Source organism: Suncus etruscus, chromosome 15, assembly GCF_024139225.1.
Source record: "Suncus etruscus isolate mSunEtr1 chromosome 15, mSunEtr1.pri.cur, whole genome shotgun sequence".
In the NCBI taxonomy this organism is placed as follows: Eukaryota; Metazoa; Chordata; class Mammalia; order Eulipotyphla; family Soricidae; genus Suncus; species Suncus etruscus.
In genome coordinates, this window is record NC_064862.1 from 39,972,403 (window position 1) to 39,991,374 (window position 18,972).

The window sequence follows — 18,972 nt, forward strand, 5'->3', positions numbered from 1 at the left end:
AGTGATCCAGAAATAATTAGTTACTTGAGTCTATTCTAAAATAAACATTTAGTAACTATAAGTGACTGAAACATTCAAACATGGAACATCAGAACATTCTCCCTACCTGAGCATAACGTAAGAGTTTCTCAGTGGCGTCAGGATCTTTATTCCAGATGAGATCTTCACAGAGCTGGAGAAGTTCCTTATGGATATCATCATATACAGGGAGGTTCCCAGCATTCACAATCCCCATGTCCATACCAAACTAAGTGCAATAAGAAGAAGGAGGATTTTTCAAGAAGCTAGTATCACTTTTTTTTTTTTAATTCTTTTGGTTTTGGCTCACACTCAGCAGAGTTCAAGGCTCAAAGATCACTCTTAACATTGCTGAAAGACTCATGTGTGGTGCCAGGGATTGAACCTGGGTCTGCCACATTCCTTACCTGCTGTACAAATTCTCTGACCCAGGTGAAAAATTTCTAAGTCACAGCAAAAATTTTTCATAAAAGTCTAGATAGAGAATATTTTAGGCCACATTCTCTGTTGCAAATTCTATAATTTTGCTGCTATATCATATAAGCAGATGTAGACAATATAACTGAGTGAATATGACTTTGTTCCTATAAAACTTCATTCATAAAAACTGACAGCAGGCTAGAGTGAGTCTGCAAGCTAACATTTGCAAACCCCTGTTCCAAATTAAAGCTGGTTTCAACAGGACAAAGAGATCTTCTAACATACCTTGATAGCATGATACAGGAAAACTCCATGCATTGCTTCCCGAATCGCTTCCATCCCTCGGAAGGAGAAGGACAAGTTGGAAAGACCTCCACTTATTTTGGCTCCAGGTAATGTTTCCTAACAAAAAACATGTGAAAATGTGAAAAGACTCCCTTATGTTGCTAAAGGCAATAATCACCTACCTTAAGCTTTCTACAAGATTGGAAACTAAAAATAAATACAAAGGCTGAAATAATTCAAGGCTTCTTGCAGTTTGATATAAACCAAATCTTACCATTACATGGCATCACAAAGGTACTGATTCATAAACGGGTTTTGCCTCTAGATCTAATCTCGCTAAAGGAAGCTTTCAAATTCTGTTCTGCTTCTGCACTGCTCTACAGTGACCATGAGAGGTCAAGACGTGTGGCAAGTGTCTCAGGAAATATTTTCGGGATAAATAAAAGAGAAAGAGACAGAAAAGCAGACACCAGGCAAACACAGACAAAGAATAAAGGAGCATGTCATTCACTGAAGAATAAAGAATGAGGTTCCTCATCAAATTCAGTGTTTGCCAAAGTGAGTGACCCACCCTGTTTCCAGGGTACTGGAACCAGGGACTAGGGGAAAAAGACTCTCATCAAGTGGCAGGTACATTATTTCTGTGTGTTTGGGTGACATGTTGTACATACTTCTTTCTGGCTGTTTCTTTGTTCATTTAAAAGACTTTCCAAAGGAAGTACTGGGTAACATCTTTTCTGAAATGGGGTCAGTAGGCCAAATACATTTGGGAACTTGTGATCTAAATGAACAAACTCCCCTAAATTCACTATGAACTTGGTCAATTTCAGAAGGACAAAAAGAAGTTGAGATTTCTACCATATGTTATGGTTATATCCTCACTGATGCAGTTGGCATCTGGACAGAATGACAAGAATTCTGTTGATAACAGTACAATTAACTCAAGCTTTTAGGGAGCCCTTTGCCTTTCTATAGTACTATGACACCCCACTTCCAAGTGGAAGCTATAGAGAAACTCATGAACATGCACATAAAGATACATATTCAAGAATGTACGCGTCAGCATGGCTCATAAATGTACAACAAGTAAAAACAGATGAAATAAATGTCTATTAGCAGTAGAATATCTACTATGGTAAAGCTATATGATGGAATATTACATAATAATTACAGTGAACACTGTATAGCTGCAATACATGCAAAGCATAAAAATTAGGTTGAGTAAAAGAAAAAGAATGTAAAAACCTTAATTATTTAAGCATAAAAGTAAAGATGTTAAATAATACTATTTGTATAGCTGACTATCATTATTTGTGGTGGTTAACCAAAAAGACAAGATCTGGGAATACAGAAAATTCTTGCTCAATGAGAAACAATGCTTCTACCTCTAGTCATGGCAATTTTAGCAAAAAATATAAAATCTTCTTTAAAGCCTCATTTTGGGGATGAGAGAAAATAAGAGTGGTCAAGACACATATCTAGCAAACACCAGACCTAGATTCAATTCCTGGCATTTTCTGGTCCACTGAGCACTGCCAGGTGCGGCCCCAGAGGTCCCCACTGGACAGCATTCCATGTTCATGTCTTTACATTGAACTGATTGGTCAAGAATCACAAGTGGGGGGCCGGAGAGATGGCATGCATGAAAGGCTTTTTTTGCCCTACATGCAGGAGGACAGTGGTTCGAATCCCTGCATACCATATGGTCCCCCAAGCCTGCCAGGAGCGATTTCTGAGCATAGAGCCAGGAGTGGCCCCTGAGTACTGTCGATGTGACCCAAAAACCAAACACCAAAAAAAAAAAAAAAAAAAAAAAAAAAAGAGAATCACCAGTAGGACACCACTTCCCCCAAAACCCTTGTTTTATAGCTATTTCTATTTAATGATGTCTTGTCTAATAGATATTATAAGTTTGCTAATATTGAGTTCACAGACAATATATGTGTAACTTTTGTCTAAATGAATCATTTTTAACAAAAATATTTCTCCATAAGGTATATCACTGTCTTCTTGCACTTAGTAATCATTGTCACTCCCTCAGTACAATGAATGGAGGTTAATGAAAGAGAAAAAGCAGCAGAAATATGTGAAAAATGTGGCATTATATCAATATATATTATATATAAAAGATATTTGTTTATGGGGCCAGAGTGATAGCACAGTGATAGGGCATTTGCCTTGCATGCAGCTGACCCAGGATGGACCTCAGTTCAATCCCCTGCATCCCATATGGTCCCCCAAGCCAGAAACGATTTCTAAGTACTTAACCAGGAGTAACCCCTGAGTGTTACCAGGTGTACCCCCCCACCCAAAAAGATACGTTTTTATAGATTAAGAACTAGCTAAAGACTGGATGAGTGAGTTCAGGGCAGTGGGATTGTATCCCTGTGTGGGAGTGGTGGAGAGGAGTGTCAAAATAAATTTGAGTAAATAGATTAATTAATAAATTGGGGCCGGCGAGATAGCATGGAAATAAGGCGTTTGCCTTCCATGCAGAAGGACGGTGGTTCAATTCCCGGCATCCCATATGGTCCCCTGTGCCTGCCAGGGGCGATTTCTGAGCATAGAGCCAGGAGTGACCCTGAGTGCTGCCGGGTGTGACCCAAACCCTCCCCCCAAATAAATAAATACAAAAATCTGGACAAGAGAGAGCACAACAGGCAGGATGTTGCCTTGCACTTGGCCAACCCAGGTTTGATCCTTGGCATCCTATATGGTTCCATGAGCACAGCCAGGAGTGCAGGAACAGGTATAGTTCCTGAGCATTGCTGAGTGATAAACCCTACAAGGGATAATCCCTGAGTGCCATCAGGAGGAAGCTCTAAGAATCCCTAGGTGTGGCCCAAAAGCTTAAAAATTAAAAAACCCATGAGCTGCACCTACCAGCCCTCATCTCTTTTGTCTCTGAGATACTGTTAAAAATGTCTTTCATTTTTCTTAAAGCCCATAGATGAGTGAAACCATTCTGCGTCTTTCTCTCTCCCTCTGACTTACTTCACTCAGCATAATAGATTCCATGTACATCCATGAATAGGAAAATTTCATGACTTTATCTCTCCTGACGGCTGCATAGTATACATGAAGCTCATCACATAGAGTGATGAGTGCAGTTGGAGATGACTACACTGAAAACTATCATAACAATATGAATGAATGAGGGAAGTAGAAAGCCTGTCTCGAGTATAGGTGTGGGGGGGTGGGGAGGAGGGAGATCTGGGAAATTGGTGGTGGGAATGTTGCACTGGTGAAGGGGGGAGTTCTTTATATGACTGTGATCATACAACTATAATCATGCTTGTAATCACCGTGTTTAAATAAAGATAATTATAAAAAAAATTAAAAAACCCATGGATAATCTGAGTTGATCACATATGCATGTGGTTATAGCTGCTTTAGGAAAAGAAACAAAGTAGAATTAATGAGACAGGTTGATGGTAACTACATTAAATTTAGAAGGAGGCTATAATCAGTAATCAGAAAAAGAAAGAAATGGAGGCACTAACCAAGTTCTATTTCAAGATCTTAGTGAAAGCTATTAAAGGATTCATAATAAATTATTTTTCTCCAGTATGTTATATTTTACAACCTAAATAAAACCACATAGAAGGATAATAATAAAGACTCCTGAATTTCATAAAGTCAATTTATTATTCAGAACAAGAATGTTAACATTCCCACTCAATAAAAATCTGTTATCTCAAACTATTCACTGGAGCCATGTGAGTAATTTAATAATATTTTGAGTAGAAGAGAGAAAGTACTCATACTTACTTTAATGACTTTGGTTGCCTGGATGAAATTAACAGCATACAAGTTATGTTCTTCCATTCCAGTACCAATGGTGAGGATATTTGGGTCAAAGATGATGTCATTTGGATTAAAGCCCAGTTTATTCACAAGAAGATGGTAGGCCCGAGTGCATACTTTAATTTTAGTGTCTATTTCTGTTGCCTAGGGAAAGAGTGAAAAATATAATTTGAAATAGAAAAATGAAGTGTTTTCTGTAGAGACAGAAGCATTTTTCACTTGTGTTAAGTATCAATGCTGGATTTCAGAGAAAATCTAAATGCCAAGCAGCCTTGATAAAATTGATAAACATTTATCAATTTTCTCAGAGGGTGAATTGGCTCAAAGTCCCTTTATGTTTTCATCAACACAACAGCTATCTTATTTCTGTAAAAATCGTATCCTGTATATATACATGCTATATTTATAAATAAGCTTCTTAAAAATTATACACACAATAAAATATCAGTACTACTAAAGAATAAATTTAAATCAAGTGTCCTGGGCTGAAGAGACAGTACTGCAACAGAGGGTAGAACATTTGCCTTGCATGCAGCCAGCCCAGGTTTGATTCCCAGAACCCCATCTATTCCCCCACACAACAGGAGTAATTTCTGAGTGCAAAGCCAGGAGGAACCCCTGAGCATTGCCAGGTGTGGGTCCCCCTCAAAAAAGAAGTGCCCTTCCTCTCTTAATCTGCCTATCACTTTCTAAGCCATTGCCCAGGCTATATTGCCATAGACTTCTGTTTTCTTCTTATAGCACTCTAATATTCCAGAATGTTTTTATTGCCTACCCCTATCTATACCAGTAATAAAATTGATTAGTTAATATGTACCTTTTGCCATAAATATAAATTATTAATAATAAACAGTGATCCTAGAAAGCAGAGAACTATTTCCAGCAAAACTCAAATTCTCAGTTGCTTTCCATAGACCAGAATCTATATGTCCTATTTTATTTCCTATCATTTGCTCCCTCTTTCATTTACTGCATGCTTCCCATCCTGTTCTTCGACGACGTTCTTGTCACACACAAGGTGTCAAAGCATTCTACTTACTGCTGCCACTCCCTAGAACATACCAAGGCACAGCTTTAAACCATTCAAAATCCATTTTTCAGAAAAGTTTCCTTAATCATTCTAAATCAGCCCTTCTGCACTCAACATCTCTCATACAAATTACATATTTTTGTTTTGTTTTGCTTTGGGGCCACACCTGGTGGTACTCAGGGGTTACTCCTGGCCTTGCGCTCAAAAATCACTTTTGGCAGGCTCAGGGATAGGGATACCGGAGATCAAATCTGGGTCCATCAAGGTCGACTGCGTATAAAGCAAATGCCTTATTGTTGTGTTATCACTCCAGCCCCACAAATTACATATTTATTAAGCAACCTTTTTCTTAATGTTGGTTACTTATTTGAATGCTATTTATTGGTGAACTTGGGTGAGAATATTAGTCTTGCTGAATTTCCAATGCACAGAGCAGTACCTGTCAGAGTAGGTGATTAGTATTACTTATTGCATAACAAATGATCTTTCATTCAAGGCATTACTGGAACAGCATTATGGAAAATGTCTTTGGATCAGATTTACAGCCTCAACACAGGACTACTCAACATAATACATTCTGAATTATTTCTGGTTTAAAAAAGTCAGTCTATTCTGAAGAAAAAGTGAGCATTTGCTATGCCTACCATGATTTAAAAAAAGACAATTTTGAATGAAAGTAGAAAATGTTCTTGAAGATTTCCAATATCACTAAATTGAACTGAAGTTATCAGTGATAAGTTTAATATTCAGTAGATACAGGTCGAAACTATAGTACAGTGGTACAGCATTTGCCTTGCACACGGCTGACCCAGGATGGACCTGGGTTTGATTTCCAGCATCTCATATGGTCCCCCAAGCCTGCCAGAATCAATTTCTGAGTGCAGAGCCAGGAGTAACTGTTGGGTGTGGCTAAAAAATATATATATAGTATATAAATGTTCCATTGCATGTATATGAAACTTAAATAATGTCATAATTAAACTTCACAAAATATTATAGCAATTCTAAGGTTTATATTACTATTAATAATGGTTTCCCATGCACACAATTCCAACACCACACTCATCATCAATGTACCCTTTCCAAAAGATTCCAACCTCCATCCCTCTCAACACTCTCCACAACTTAATTGTGTGGATCAATTTTCCCAGAAAATTCAACATTAGTTAAAAATCTTTTTTAAGGGGACTAGAGAGATAGTACAGTGGGTAAGGCACTGGCCTTGTATACAGTTGACCCAGGTTTACTCCCCAGAATCTTCTATGGTCCTTAAGCCTCTAAGAATGATTCATGAGCAGAAAGGCAGGAGAAAGTCCTGAGTACCCACCAGGTAAGTTTGACTGGCAAACAAAAATAAAAAAATAGATACAAAATTAAAAATAAACTAAAATCCAGCACAATGTTGAAATCTTCCAGAATGGTTACTTACAGAAGATGCCCATCAGAAGATATAAATACTGTTCGTTAAAAAATCAGTTTCTAATCACACGTGTCCTAAACTCAAAGGAGAATTCTGCCTGAGTTCAAGAAGGGGAATGCTCTGCTTTCACTAAAGAACAATTACTGAGACCTGATCTTCAGAGAAAGGAGTAGTAGGGAAATTATACAAAGAACTCACTTGAGAGCTAGGCTTTACATTGCTTACCTACTAAGGTAATCTTTTATTAACTGGCCTCATTGGTCTCTCATATGTCCCTGCAGAAGCAGTTGATGGGTTATATTCTTAGTTCCTACTAGGGAATTGCCAGCATGACTTGGCAAATCAAGGGGCCAGGGAGGAGCTAGAGCAATAGTACACTGGGGAGAGAATTTTGCATCCCAAATAGTCCCCTTCACACTGCCAGAAATGAATCCTGAGTGCAGAGCCAGGAGTAGCCCCTGATCATCGCTGGGTGTGGTCCCAATACAAAAAAACGCAGGGGTGAGCTAAGAAACAGATATATAAGTGGGGTATGTAGCCTATTTGCTCTAGATCAGGGGTCTCAAACTCAATTTGCCTGCGGGCCACAGGAGGCAAAGTCAGGGTGATCCTTGAGTGCAAAGCCAGTAGTAAGCCTTGAACATTGGGGTTGTGACCCAAACAACTAAAACAAAACAAAACAAAGATTCCTCTAAGGCAGGGCCACAAAATGTTGTATGGAGGGCCGTTTGTGGCCCACGGGCTATGAATTTGAGACCTCTGCTAAGGAAGGTGACAAGATCTCACCCTCCTTAATAGAATTTTTTTTAATCTTATTTCTTCCTTCCATTAGTAATAAGGTAAAAAGTATGGACCCTGAAAAAAACAGTCAGGAAGAGGTCAAACCCCACCCCCCATCAGATAGCCAGCTCAGCTCACCTAGAGAAGTGATTATAAATTTATGTAGGAAATAGTTCCCTTGTCAAAAACCAAACCCTAAGGTCAGGATAGTTCCCTAGGTAAAAACAGCTTAGGTCATAAAATATACATGGGCAGGAGGCTAGAGAGATAGTACACCAGGTATAGCCGATGTTAATTCCTGGCACCCCATATAGTCCTCTGGGCACTGCCAAGAATAATTCCTGAGTGCAGAACACCACCGCCACTCACAATTCAAAAAAGAAAATAAATGGGCAGCAAACACATACCCAGGACAGCACAAAATAAACCAATTTAGGATTCTAATATAGAGGTCAACATAGGCAAAAACAGAATAGGAAACTGTCATGATCTTAAGACTGTCTTCTGATTGGCTGTGTGAAATATCCTACTCTGCTCTTAATATACCCAGTGAATTTTGATATGTTTCAATACCTATCAACTTAAACAATAACTCAACATCTTAGGAACCAGGGTAGGGAGCTGTATAGCTAGCCCAGCATCCTGAAAGCCCAGTCCTTGTGTCTGTCTCTTTATGTGTGTGCTTATCTCCTTTTTTGCAATCGACTCCTGCTGGACAGAGGGTGAAAGTGTCGATTTGATTGACTTTAGACAGATTTGGGGCTACCACTGCTGCTGGAATTTCTTAGTAACCTAGTGGGACAAGAAACCAAATGCCCAGTTACTCTCTCTGAGACATGATGTCTGGCCCAATCTGGCAGCATATTGTATATTTTATATTCAAGGGGATGGAGAAGTGGGATCTGGCAGTGTACCGAAGACTGCACTGGATATGGAGCAAAGAGAGGGTCCTTGCAGGGCAGAGTCATTGTAGAGTCAGAACAGAATTGTCAACTCTCAGCTCCAGAAGGAGGCCCTTATCACCTGGTTCACTGAGAGCCTCTCAGAGCACCTGGTATATTCCAGATTCATCACACCTGCCAGTTGCATAAAATAATGAATCTCAGAGTAAACAGAGTTTCTGAGGTCAGGCCTTGGCCAAGAGCAGAATATATACGGTAGTAGATTTGCCATATTTTTGTCATATTTATTCATATAAGTTGTGAGATAAGCATGTTAGTAAACCTCCAGCATTCAAATATTATAGACTCAGAATAGAGGTTCAGTGAACAAAACAGAATGACACCTTTCCTCTGAGAGAGAGCTGGTAACTCTGCCTGCATGTTAAAGTGAGCTGGAGTGATTTTTGTTGTTTTTCTATCACTGATCCATAAAGCAGAATCCAGACCAGTTAAATCCAAAGGCTGAGATGATCACTCAGCAGTAGCAATTAAGAATTCTAATGTATAGCTAGGATGAAAATCACCTAGAGATTGTGACACCTTTTACATTAGGCTAGAGAAAAATTTCAGACACCATACCACAAATTGAAGGATCAAGAAGGAGAGAATACTGTTTGTAATTTACCAGGCTTATCCATAAGCTATGAAAAATTGGACAGTGATGAGTGGGTATAGGCTTTAGCTAAGAAATCCACTCATGGGGCCGGGAAGGTGGCGCTAGAGGTAAGGTGTCTGCCTTGCAAGCGCTAGCCAAGGAACGGACCACGGTTCAATCCCCCGGCGTCCCATATGGTCCCCCCAAGCCAGGGGCAATTTCTGAGCACATAGCCAGGAGTAACCCCTGAGCGTCAAACGGGTGTGGCCCAAAAACCAAAAAAAAAAAAAAAAATCTAAGAAATCCACTCACTGCAAAGCTGGGGAGATAGATCTGAGGGCTGAGTCATGCTTTGTATGCAAGAGGCCTGGGCTCTATCCCTGGGACAACATGGTCTCCACCTCAACTCCCAGCACAGCAAGAAGTGATTCCTGAGCACACAGGATGGTTCCCCACATCACCATCCCCTCAAAAAACAATTGCTGCCTGGCCTTGCTAGAGAATCATACTGTTGGAAACAAATGGCTAAAGTTAAAGCCATTCTTCAGTTTCATCATCAAGGTACATACAAGAGTGAGACAAAGAAAAGGAAAAGAAAAGGGTAAAGAACACCTAATTCTAAGATGAATAAATAGGGTCTGGGAAGATGCTAGAGAAAATAGGGTGATAAAAAATCATAAATGGGGGCCGGGCGGTGGCGCTGGAGGTAAGGTGCCTGCGCTAGCCTAGGACGGACCACGGTTCGATCCCCCGGCGTCCCATATGGTCCCCCAAGAAGCCAGGAGCAACTTCTGAGCGCATAGCCAGGAGTAACCCCTGAGCATCACAGGGTGTGGCCCAAAAACCAAAAAAAAAAAAAAATCATAAATGGACGATATGGGATGCAGGCTGGGAACAGGGATGGAGGGAAGACAACATTGGTGGTGGGAGTGCCCCTGATTCAATGTCACTATGTACCTGAAATACTTCTGTGAATGATTTGTAAACCACTTTGGTCAAAATAAAAATTATTAATATAAAAAAAGCCAGTGAAGGGGCTGGAGAGATAGCATGGAGGTAAGGCGTTTGCCTTTCATGCAGGAGGTCATTGGTTCGAATCCCAGCATCCCATATGGTCCCCTGTGCCTGCCTGGAGCAATTTCTGAGCCTGGAGCCAGGAATTACCCCTGAGCACTGCCGGGTGTGACCCAAAAACCACCAAAAAAAAAAAAAAAAGCCAGTGAAAATCAAAGTAATTATCACATCATTAGGAATTGTAGCCCTGGCTGCCTTTTTATAACAGTGTCAATCTAAGTGGTTATAAGCACACTAGTACAGAGTAGGGTAGTTGCCTTGCACAAGTCAAATGAAGGTTAATCCCTGTCGTTTTATGATTCTCTGAGCACTGCCAGGAGTAATTCCCAAGTGCAAAGTTGGGGTAATCCCTGAGCATCACCAGGTGTGGCACAGAAACAAAAGAAATAAGTGTCTGTCAGGTTTCTGGGGAACCACTGATTTAGTTACCATGAGTCAGTCAAATTAGTCTGGCCTGTATTTCATTTCCCCAAAATGTTCTGGTCTCTATTGTAGACTCTTCACCAGAAGGGAAGGTGAATGTATCTCATGACGACTCATTTGTGGAATATTTATCCCTTAAATTCTATTTTCCTGTGAAATATTAGTATTTTCACATATTTCATTTGGAAGAATCTTAACCCAGATCCTTCTATAACAAGAAGAAAAATAGCATCTAAGTTCATAGCACATAATCAAGGAAGTATCTGTCTCTGAAGATATGACAATTTCTAAAGTAATTACAATTTAAGTCCCTTTTTTGGAAATAAGTTAGAAAAGTATGTGATGTGATCCAATGTCTATAGCACTATAGAGTACTTGCTAGCACTCTAGTGTAATAATTCCTGTCAGTTGCACCAAAGCATTTCCATTTACCTGGAAAATTTTACTGCATGCATGTGTCTATTAAATGTAATGTGTAATGATGAAAAAAATGTTCAAAATCAATAGAAACTGAGAACTAGTCTATATAAGTAAGGTTATCATTGTGTGGGGGTTTGGGGGTGAATGTACTGGGCAACTGGGGGGAAACTGGGATAGTGGTGGAGGATGTGGTGCTGGAATATTTTATGCATGAAACCCTACCATTAACAGTTTTGTAAATTATGGTGTCTATAATAATTTGGGGGGAATAAAACAGGACCAAGTCTGATAAGGAAGGACTCATGATGGGAGAGGACCAACTGCAAAAGAAGATGAAAGGTTTAAATTCCTACGAACTACTTCACATGGGTCAGAGAGCACAGCAGATCTTTGCTGTAGCAAAGATCACAAAGAAGTGGTGAAAAAGGGGGCATTGTATGACCCTCAGAAGGGCATTGACAGGACAGCAGAAAAAAAGCTGAAGGAAAACTTCCATAGGAGAAACATACAGCAAAGGACATGAGAGCACTAAGGGCAAAGGCTCATTTTGGAAATATTAAATGAATTCTCTACAGTGGCAGATGGATGCCCACAGCAGCTAAACACAAGTGTTAGTGCCTAGAACCTGGGGGGAAGTGCAGTCTGGGGCATAAACCCAGGCAGGAGGCTGAGATCTCACCCACAGCTCAAGAAGAGCACACATGGGGTCTTCTCTGTGGGAAACCCAAAGCAGCCTGGTTCACAATCAGCACTGGAAAGGTTGAGTTCCTAGTAGAACTCATGCTCAAGTCAGAGCTGCAATGACCAGAAACTTGGGGTAGAGGGAAAAATGGAAATATCTGAGATGTGGACGTGAGATTGAAGTATAATATCCAGAGTTAAGATGGGCAAAGAAAGGGGGGAATCTGAGTAGCAATCTGGAGGTTGTAGGTGCCACTGTTCAGAACCTCTGCATTCTCATAAAGGCAGTGTCCAAATGCTAGTCTCTAGGCCATAAAGTTCTGGGGAGAGGGGCCAGAGAGATAGCATAGAGGTAGGGCATTTGCCTTGCATGCAGAAGGATGGTGGTTTGAATCCCGGCATCCCATATGATCCCCTGAGCCTGCCAGAAGGGATTTCTGGCATAGATCAGGAGAAACCCCTGAACGCTGGTAGATGTGACCCAAACAAACAAACAAAGTTCTGGGGCAAGAAGGGCAGGAAAGGAAAAAGAATAAAATTTTTCTATAGATTCCCAACTACAGCACTGAGGGGTCTGCTCTGATATCTTAAAAAAAAAAACAAAAAAAAAAAAACTGTAGGAGATCTTGTAAAGAGCTCTGAAGAATAGCAAAATGACTGATTTGCTAATCAGAAATGCAACTTAACCTAACACTCAAAAATATACTATATAAAAATATATACAGCAAAATATACAAACGCTCTAACTTTGCCTTTCTTTTCAGAATGGAGCTCTAAGAATACTTTCCCAGCTTTCAAAACTTTCTAGAACCCCATGCTAGATTATCTATCCCTGTCTCATCAGGTTCTTTTTCAGCTTCCACTCAAAACTCCCAAATGTTGAATACTACAAAGACCAGTGTGGCCTTTACTAGCCAGATGGTAATAGAAAATAGACTACAGATGCAGAAAGTGCTCCAGGTAAAGGAAACTCAACCTTGGCACTCTTGGTACTTGGGATCAGATAAATTTCTGTTGTGGGAGCCGGAGAGATAGCACAGCGGTAGGGCATATGCCTTGTATGGGGCCAACCTGGGATGAACCTCTGAGCCTGCCAGGAGCGATTTCTGAGTGCAGAGACAGGAGTAACCCCTGAGCATCACTGGGTGTGGCCCTTCAAAACAAAACAAAAAATTCTGTGTGGAAGAGTGCCCAGAATTTCAGCAGCAACTCTAATATCTTACCTATATGTCAGTAGCTGATTTCCTGCTCACCCACCACTCAGCATGCCAGTCATGGGAAAAAAATCTGACCAAACATTGCCACATGTCATTGAGGGTTGGTAAAATGGGTCCATCTCAGAAAACTGAGTAATCACTGGTGAAAGGAGATGAAGAAATGAGAAAGCAGACCTTATCTGCATGGTGATCACCATGAGTCAATATAATCGCCTGGTTTTTTTCTTGAAACTAAAATTAGATGCTCTTAGCTGGAAAATCCTCCACAATGTCAAACACTAGAAGAAGCAATGCCAGATTCCAGCAGGGGATCAAATCTCCTTCCTAAAGAGGAATGCTAGGCATATGCTGGGAAACTGGGAAAGAGTTTGGAGGTAATCCAGCTGTCTGCTGTGCTATTTATTATTCCTGTGAGACACTGAATACCCAGGCTGGGAGTTTATCAGATCAAGAGTGCCTTAGAGGCTTTATATTCCTCATATCCCTGCACTAAACACCTTGGAAGGCAATTCTGAGAGGTTTCTTTCTTACGAAGAATTCAAATATACATGTCACATAAAGGAAGGTTCAGGAACAGAAATATTCAACCATGCCATCTAACTAGGGAATGGTGAGTCCTGACAGCCATGAAAATGGAGGTCCAGAAAAATAGAGAAATGGGGCTAGAGCAATAGCACAGCAGAAAGGGGACACGGGATGAACCTGGGTTCAATCCCCAGCATCCCATATGGTCCCCCTAGCCTGCCAGGAGCAATTTCTGAGCACAGAGCCAGGGGTAACCCCTGAGCACTGTTGGATGTAGCCCAAAAGCAAAAAGGAAAAGAAAAATACAGAAATGTTTGTCAGATTTTAGCAAAGCTCTAGGGAGGATTAGAGAGAGAAAAAAAAAAAGTAAGAATCAAGCCCTAGACTTCAATCATTACCTTCTACAAAGGAAAAGTAAAGGGAAAACTAAGAATTCTTTTTTTTTTTGGGGGGGGGCCACACCCGGCGGTACTCAGAGGTTACTCCTGGCTATCTTCTCAGAAATAGCTCCTGGTAGGCACGGGGGACCATATGGGACGCCGGGATTCGAACCAACCACCTTGGGTCCTGGATTGGCTGCTTACAAGGCAAATGCCGCTGTGCTATCTCTCTGGTCCAAGAATTCTTATCTTTAATTTCCTAGAACTATTTGAATACTGTACTGTAAACCTGAAAAAACAGTATCATATTATTGGAATACAATAGAGATTGGCTATGAAATAAACATCTAAAATTTCACCATTAAAGGAATAAAAAAATAAGCTAGTCACAACAATAAAGCAGCACAGGGGCCAGAGAGATGGTACTGTGGGTAGCACACTCACCTTGCATATGACTGATCTGGTTTCAATCCTGGGCACTGAATACAGTTCCCTGAACCCTACAAGGAGTGAGTCCTAAGCACCACCAGGTGTAGTCCCAAAACAAAACCAAAATAAGTAAAATAACACCTTGTCATTATCTTTATGTTTCCTACTTGAGGAAAACTGCAAAACTCGATTGACCAGTAATTAGAAAGACAGTATGTTCCTGAATGACAAGTCTAAATGCTGCCAAGACATTCACTTGTAGTCTTGATTAAAATTAATTATTTAAGAACCATGATTACAAATTTTTTTTAGTTGGGTTAAAATTAATTATATTATAATCACTACTCCAACAGGACTTCATTTGTTCATAAATTAGAAAATTATTTTCAATTACTTTTTCCTTTGCTATATTGGTCATCAAACTCAAAGCCTTCTTACATTTACAAGGTAAGTGCTCTACCACTGAATTACATGCCTGGTATATTTTCAAATCATTTAAACACCAGAAAATGTGCTGAATATAATAGTTGCATTAATATCTGCTACTGTGATCACTACTTCTAAGAAATTATATATTACCAACAATGATCATATGAAAATAATAATAAAAATAAAAATAAAAATTAATCTAGAGAAAGTAGTTATTGTTGGGTACCATTTATTCCTTTATGGGTTGTTTGTGAATCCAAAAAGAGCTCCCAGAATGAGAAATTGATTGCCATTCCCTTGTCCCCTTTTGGGGGGAGATCTTGGTAATATTTATCCGCAGCAAATAATCCACACAGACAGGAGGATTAAGGGGTAAAAGGTTGGGCAAAGAGAGTCCTTTGTCAGCCTGCTGCTGGCTCCAAAACACACCTAGAACCAGCCAACCAACTCTGGCAAAAGACCCTGAACGCCTGGCACCCAAGCTATTTATTCGGCTCTCAACTGCGCCCCCACCTGGAAGGTCAAGGTGGGACAAAGGCAAAGGATAATCTTAAGGAAATAATTTCATATACAACAGTTATTACCATGAAATATTTTTGGGAGGCCACACCCAGCAGTGTTCTTGGGTTACTCCTGGCTCTGCACTCAGAAATCACTCCTGGCAGGCTCGGGAGACCATATGGGATGTTGGGAAATAGAACCTGGGTCTATCCAGGGTCAGCAGCATGCCAACATTACATAAAATCCTAATAAAATTTTTCTATATTTAGTTTAGAGATTTTGGTGTGGAGTTTTTTTTGGGGGGGGTGTACACATGGTGATGCTGTGTGCTACAGAGATAGTACAGCATATAAGGTGTTTGCCTTGCACAGAACCGACCCAAGTTTGATCCAAGTTTGTCATTCAATATGGCCCCCAGAGCACTGCCAAATAATTTTCTGTTTTTGTTGAAGAAGCTATTTTCATATGACCATTTTGATGATATGTCATTTCTTAGAAATAGTGATCACATAGTAGCAGATGTGATCATTTTCACACATATAAACTATATTAAGGAATAGTCACTATCTTCCATAAATGCGATGGCACCTCAAAACAAAATTTTTTTAAATGAAAAGGCATCTTTAATCTTGCTATCTTTCTCTATTTCCCTATATTGCATTTTCATCTGCTTCTTTTTTTTTCTTTAAATCATTTCTGTCAGTGGATAATTCATCCAGAAAAGGGAACATGTCTATGATACTAATCATTCTCATTTAAAAATTAAGAAGGGGGCTTTCTCCTGTACTTTTTTTTAAATGAGTATCTTTATTTATGCATCATGATTATAAACATGTTTGTAATTGGGTCTCAGTGAAGGGGGTGTCCTTCACTGGTGCAACATTCCCACTGCATCCACTTCTTAGCAAATGAGTCTTTACAAAGTCATATATTCAAGTGCTTATATAATTTTGGCTCGCACATTAATAATTATATTACGGAATCACTGTCAGTGAATCTGTCATTTGTACCATTAATACTTTAAATCAGGATAGTATTCTAATAGGAGAATATAACCGAAGCTATTGATTTCTCTCCAGCTGAGCATTTAGGGTGTTTCATCTTCAAAAAAACTTGTAAAAATTCTGCATATGCAGTATTCCTATGCAGCTGAATTCTGTTACTGGAATAATTTCCCAGAAATGAGATCATTAGCTCAAAGGATGCAAACATTTTTTTTATTTGACAGGTATTACAGTTTCTTTCATAAAGCTTACACAAAAGTATACCTCCCTCTAAACTGAACGAACCTTCCTGTTCACCACAGCTGTACCTACACAGACCTGGTTTTAATATTCAATTTTTTCCAGATGCCTGACATCCAAGACTCATATATGCATGTTCTAATACTTGAGACACATCCTCAATCCCATTCCTGTTGTTTTATTGGTTCTTGGTTTTGTTTTTAGGTCACACCCAACTGTTCTCAGGCTCTGTGTTCAGAAATCACTCTTGGCAGTGCTCATAGAAACCATGTCATGCTGGGGGAGCTAATTAAGGCCAGTGGTGTTCAAGGCAAACACTTGTCTCCTTCCTGTACTCTCTCTCAACTATGGTCTTGTTTTTCAATTTCCATTTACTAATTTACAGTCATAATAAGATATCAAATCAGCATTGGTCTAATATGCATTTCTTTCATAACCAAAAAAATTTTCCCCAAAATTTGCTTTGATTTGTATTCAGATTCAAATCAAAACTAGAAAATGCTTGTCCTCAGACGAGATCAAGCACTTTAATAAAGTGTTAGTTAAAAATATGTGGTGATTGGGGCCGGGTGGTGGCGCTGGAGGTAAGGTGCCTGCCTTGCATGCGCTAGCCTAGGACGGACCGCGGTTCGATCCCCCGGTGTCCCATATGGTCCCCCAAGAAGCCAGGAGCAACTTCTGAGCACATAGCCAGGAGTAACCCCTGAGCGTCACAGGGTGTGGCCCAAAAACCAAAAAAAAAAAAAAAAAAAAATGTGGTGATTACCAGGAAGGAGCAGAAGCCTTCCAAACACCACGAAAGCACCAAGGGGAGAGTAAATGAACCTGAATGGAGTCTATAGTTAATCCCATGACAATATACTCCAAGGGTGGAGAAACCCCATATCTCTTAGGCCAAGTGAATTCCTTTTCGAATGACCCCAATATTTACTGTGCCATTGCAAGAGGGAAAAAAAAAAAGATAAAAGCACAAAACATTTTTTTCTTATATATATTATTTTTTTAAATACTCATTTTTTTATTATTTTTTATTTTTATTTACCTATCTACTTCTTGTGATTTTCTTGTTTTGGTGTGGTTATTGAAGTTGTTGTCCCCATTTATATTTATGTTTTTTCCTTCTTTTCTTTTCTTTCTTTATATGCCCTGCCATGTTTTTTATCTCAAGACCATGGCTATTTTTGTGGTGCTTATCGTTGTTATTGTTGGAGTGCTCACTGGATATTTGACACTTCTTGTTGTACTGTTGGAGTGTTTCACCTTCTTTTTCTCCTTCGTCTTTCAAACCGATGATGAGAGCCTCTCGATTAGAAGGATTCTGCCTATTTTCGGAGTATTAGACTTTTACCCCAGTTTATTACTTTTCTCTTCTTCAAACAAAACCACATAACTTGAACTAGCTAGTCCTGCCTCCCAGTTAGAGGGGGAAATAAGGGAGGTACCAAGACCAAACAGGTGCAAGACTACTAAGTAGTAAGCAAGGTACAGAAGGGACCACATATTCTAGCAGCCCCGAGGGTGAGGGAGGAGGATTTGGGAGGTAGGACGAAAACGGAGGTGTAGGGAGGACAAATCAGTGATGGGAATCCCCCTGATTTTATGTAAATATGTACCTAAAATATTATTGTCTACAATATGTAAGCCACTATGTTCAAAATAAAAATTATATTAAAAATATGTGGTGATTAACAGAGTTTTTGGAAACATAGCTTAGTCTTCAAACTATGCAGTACAGGTACTAAAATTTGGTTCTCACATGCCTTTGCTATTTGATCATTACAGTCACTGTAAAATAGGACAACAGCTACCCCAGGTGGTTGATAAAGGACAAAATGAGATCAACTCTGCAGGTGGTATAACTTTGCATACAGAATTACTTCTATGGCTTTAAAATTACTGATTCATCCCAAACCAAAAGACTCAGAAAACCCAGAGATGGAGCCTGGGTGTTTTGTTCTTTTTAAAGGCATTTACCGAGATCACCCCCTCAATCAGGATTTTTCTGTTGTATACTAGAGAGAAACTGCACAGAAGTGCAATGCACACAAATTTCTATCATTCTCTAGAGATCTTGCTTCCTTCAGAGAAAGTCAGATTCTCCCCAGCACAATGATCGGCCCCGAGACCCCACCCACTCCACCCAACACTTACAGTCTTGGACTTGGACATTATCATCTGTCCTGAATGTGAGCAGAGTCTAATGTGAGCAGAGTCTAATGCTCCAATTGCACAACTGCTTCTCTCTCAATTAACGAAGTCATGAGCATAGCAAATGCTACAATTCTCTCATACATCAGCTCTTTCTTCCAGTTAGCTCATACCCTATCTTAAAAACATTCTCTCTCTCTCTCTC

The 18,972-nt window shown here is 39.8% G+C and overlaps 1 protein-coding gene across 1 annotated transcript in view; it reads right to left on the reverse strand.

Annotated features, from left to right (window-relative positions):
* The window catches only part of MTR (5-methyltetrahydrofolate-homocysteine methyltransferase), a 118,794-nt gene that overhangs the window by 52,778 nt on the left and 47,044 nt on the right, over positions 1-18,972 (reverse strand). Inside the window, 3 exon segments of the mRNA XM_049789038.1 lie at positions 107-247; positions 724-840; positions 4,495-4,674. Coding sequence (XP_049644995.1) covers positions 107-247; positions 724-840; positions 4,495-4,674 — 438 coding nt within the window.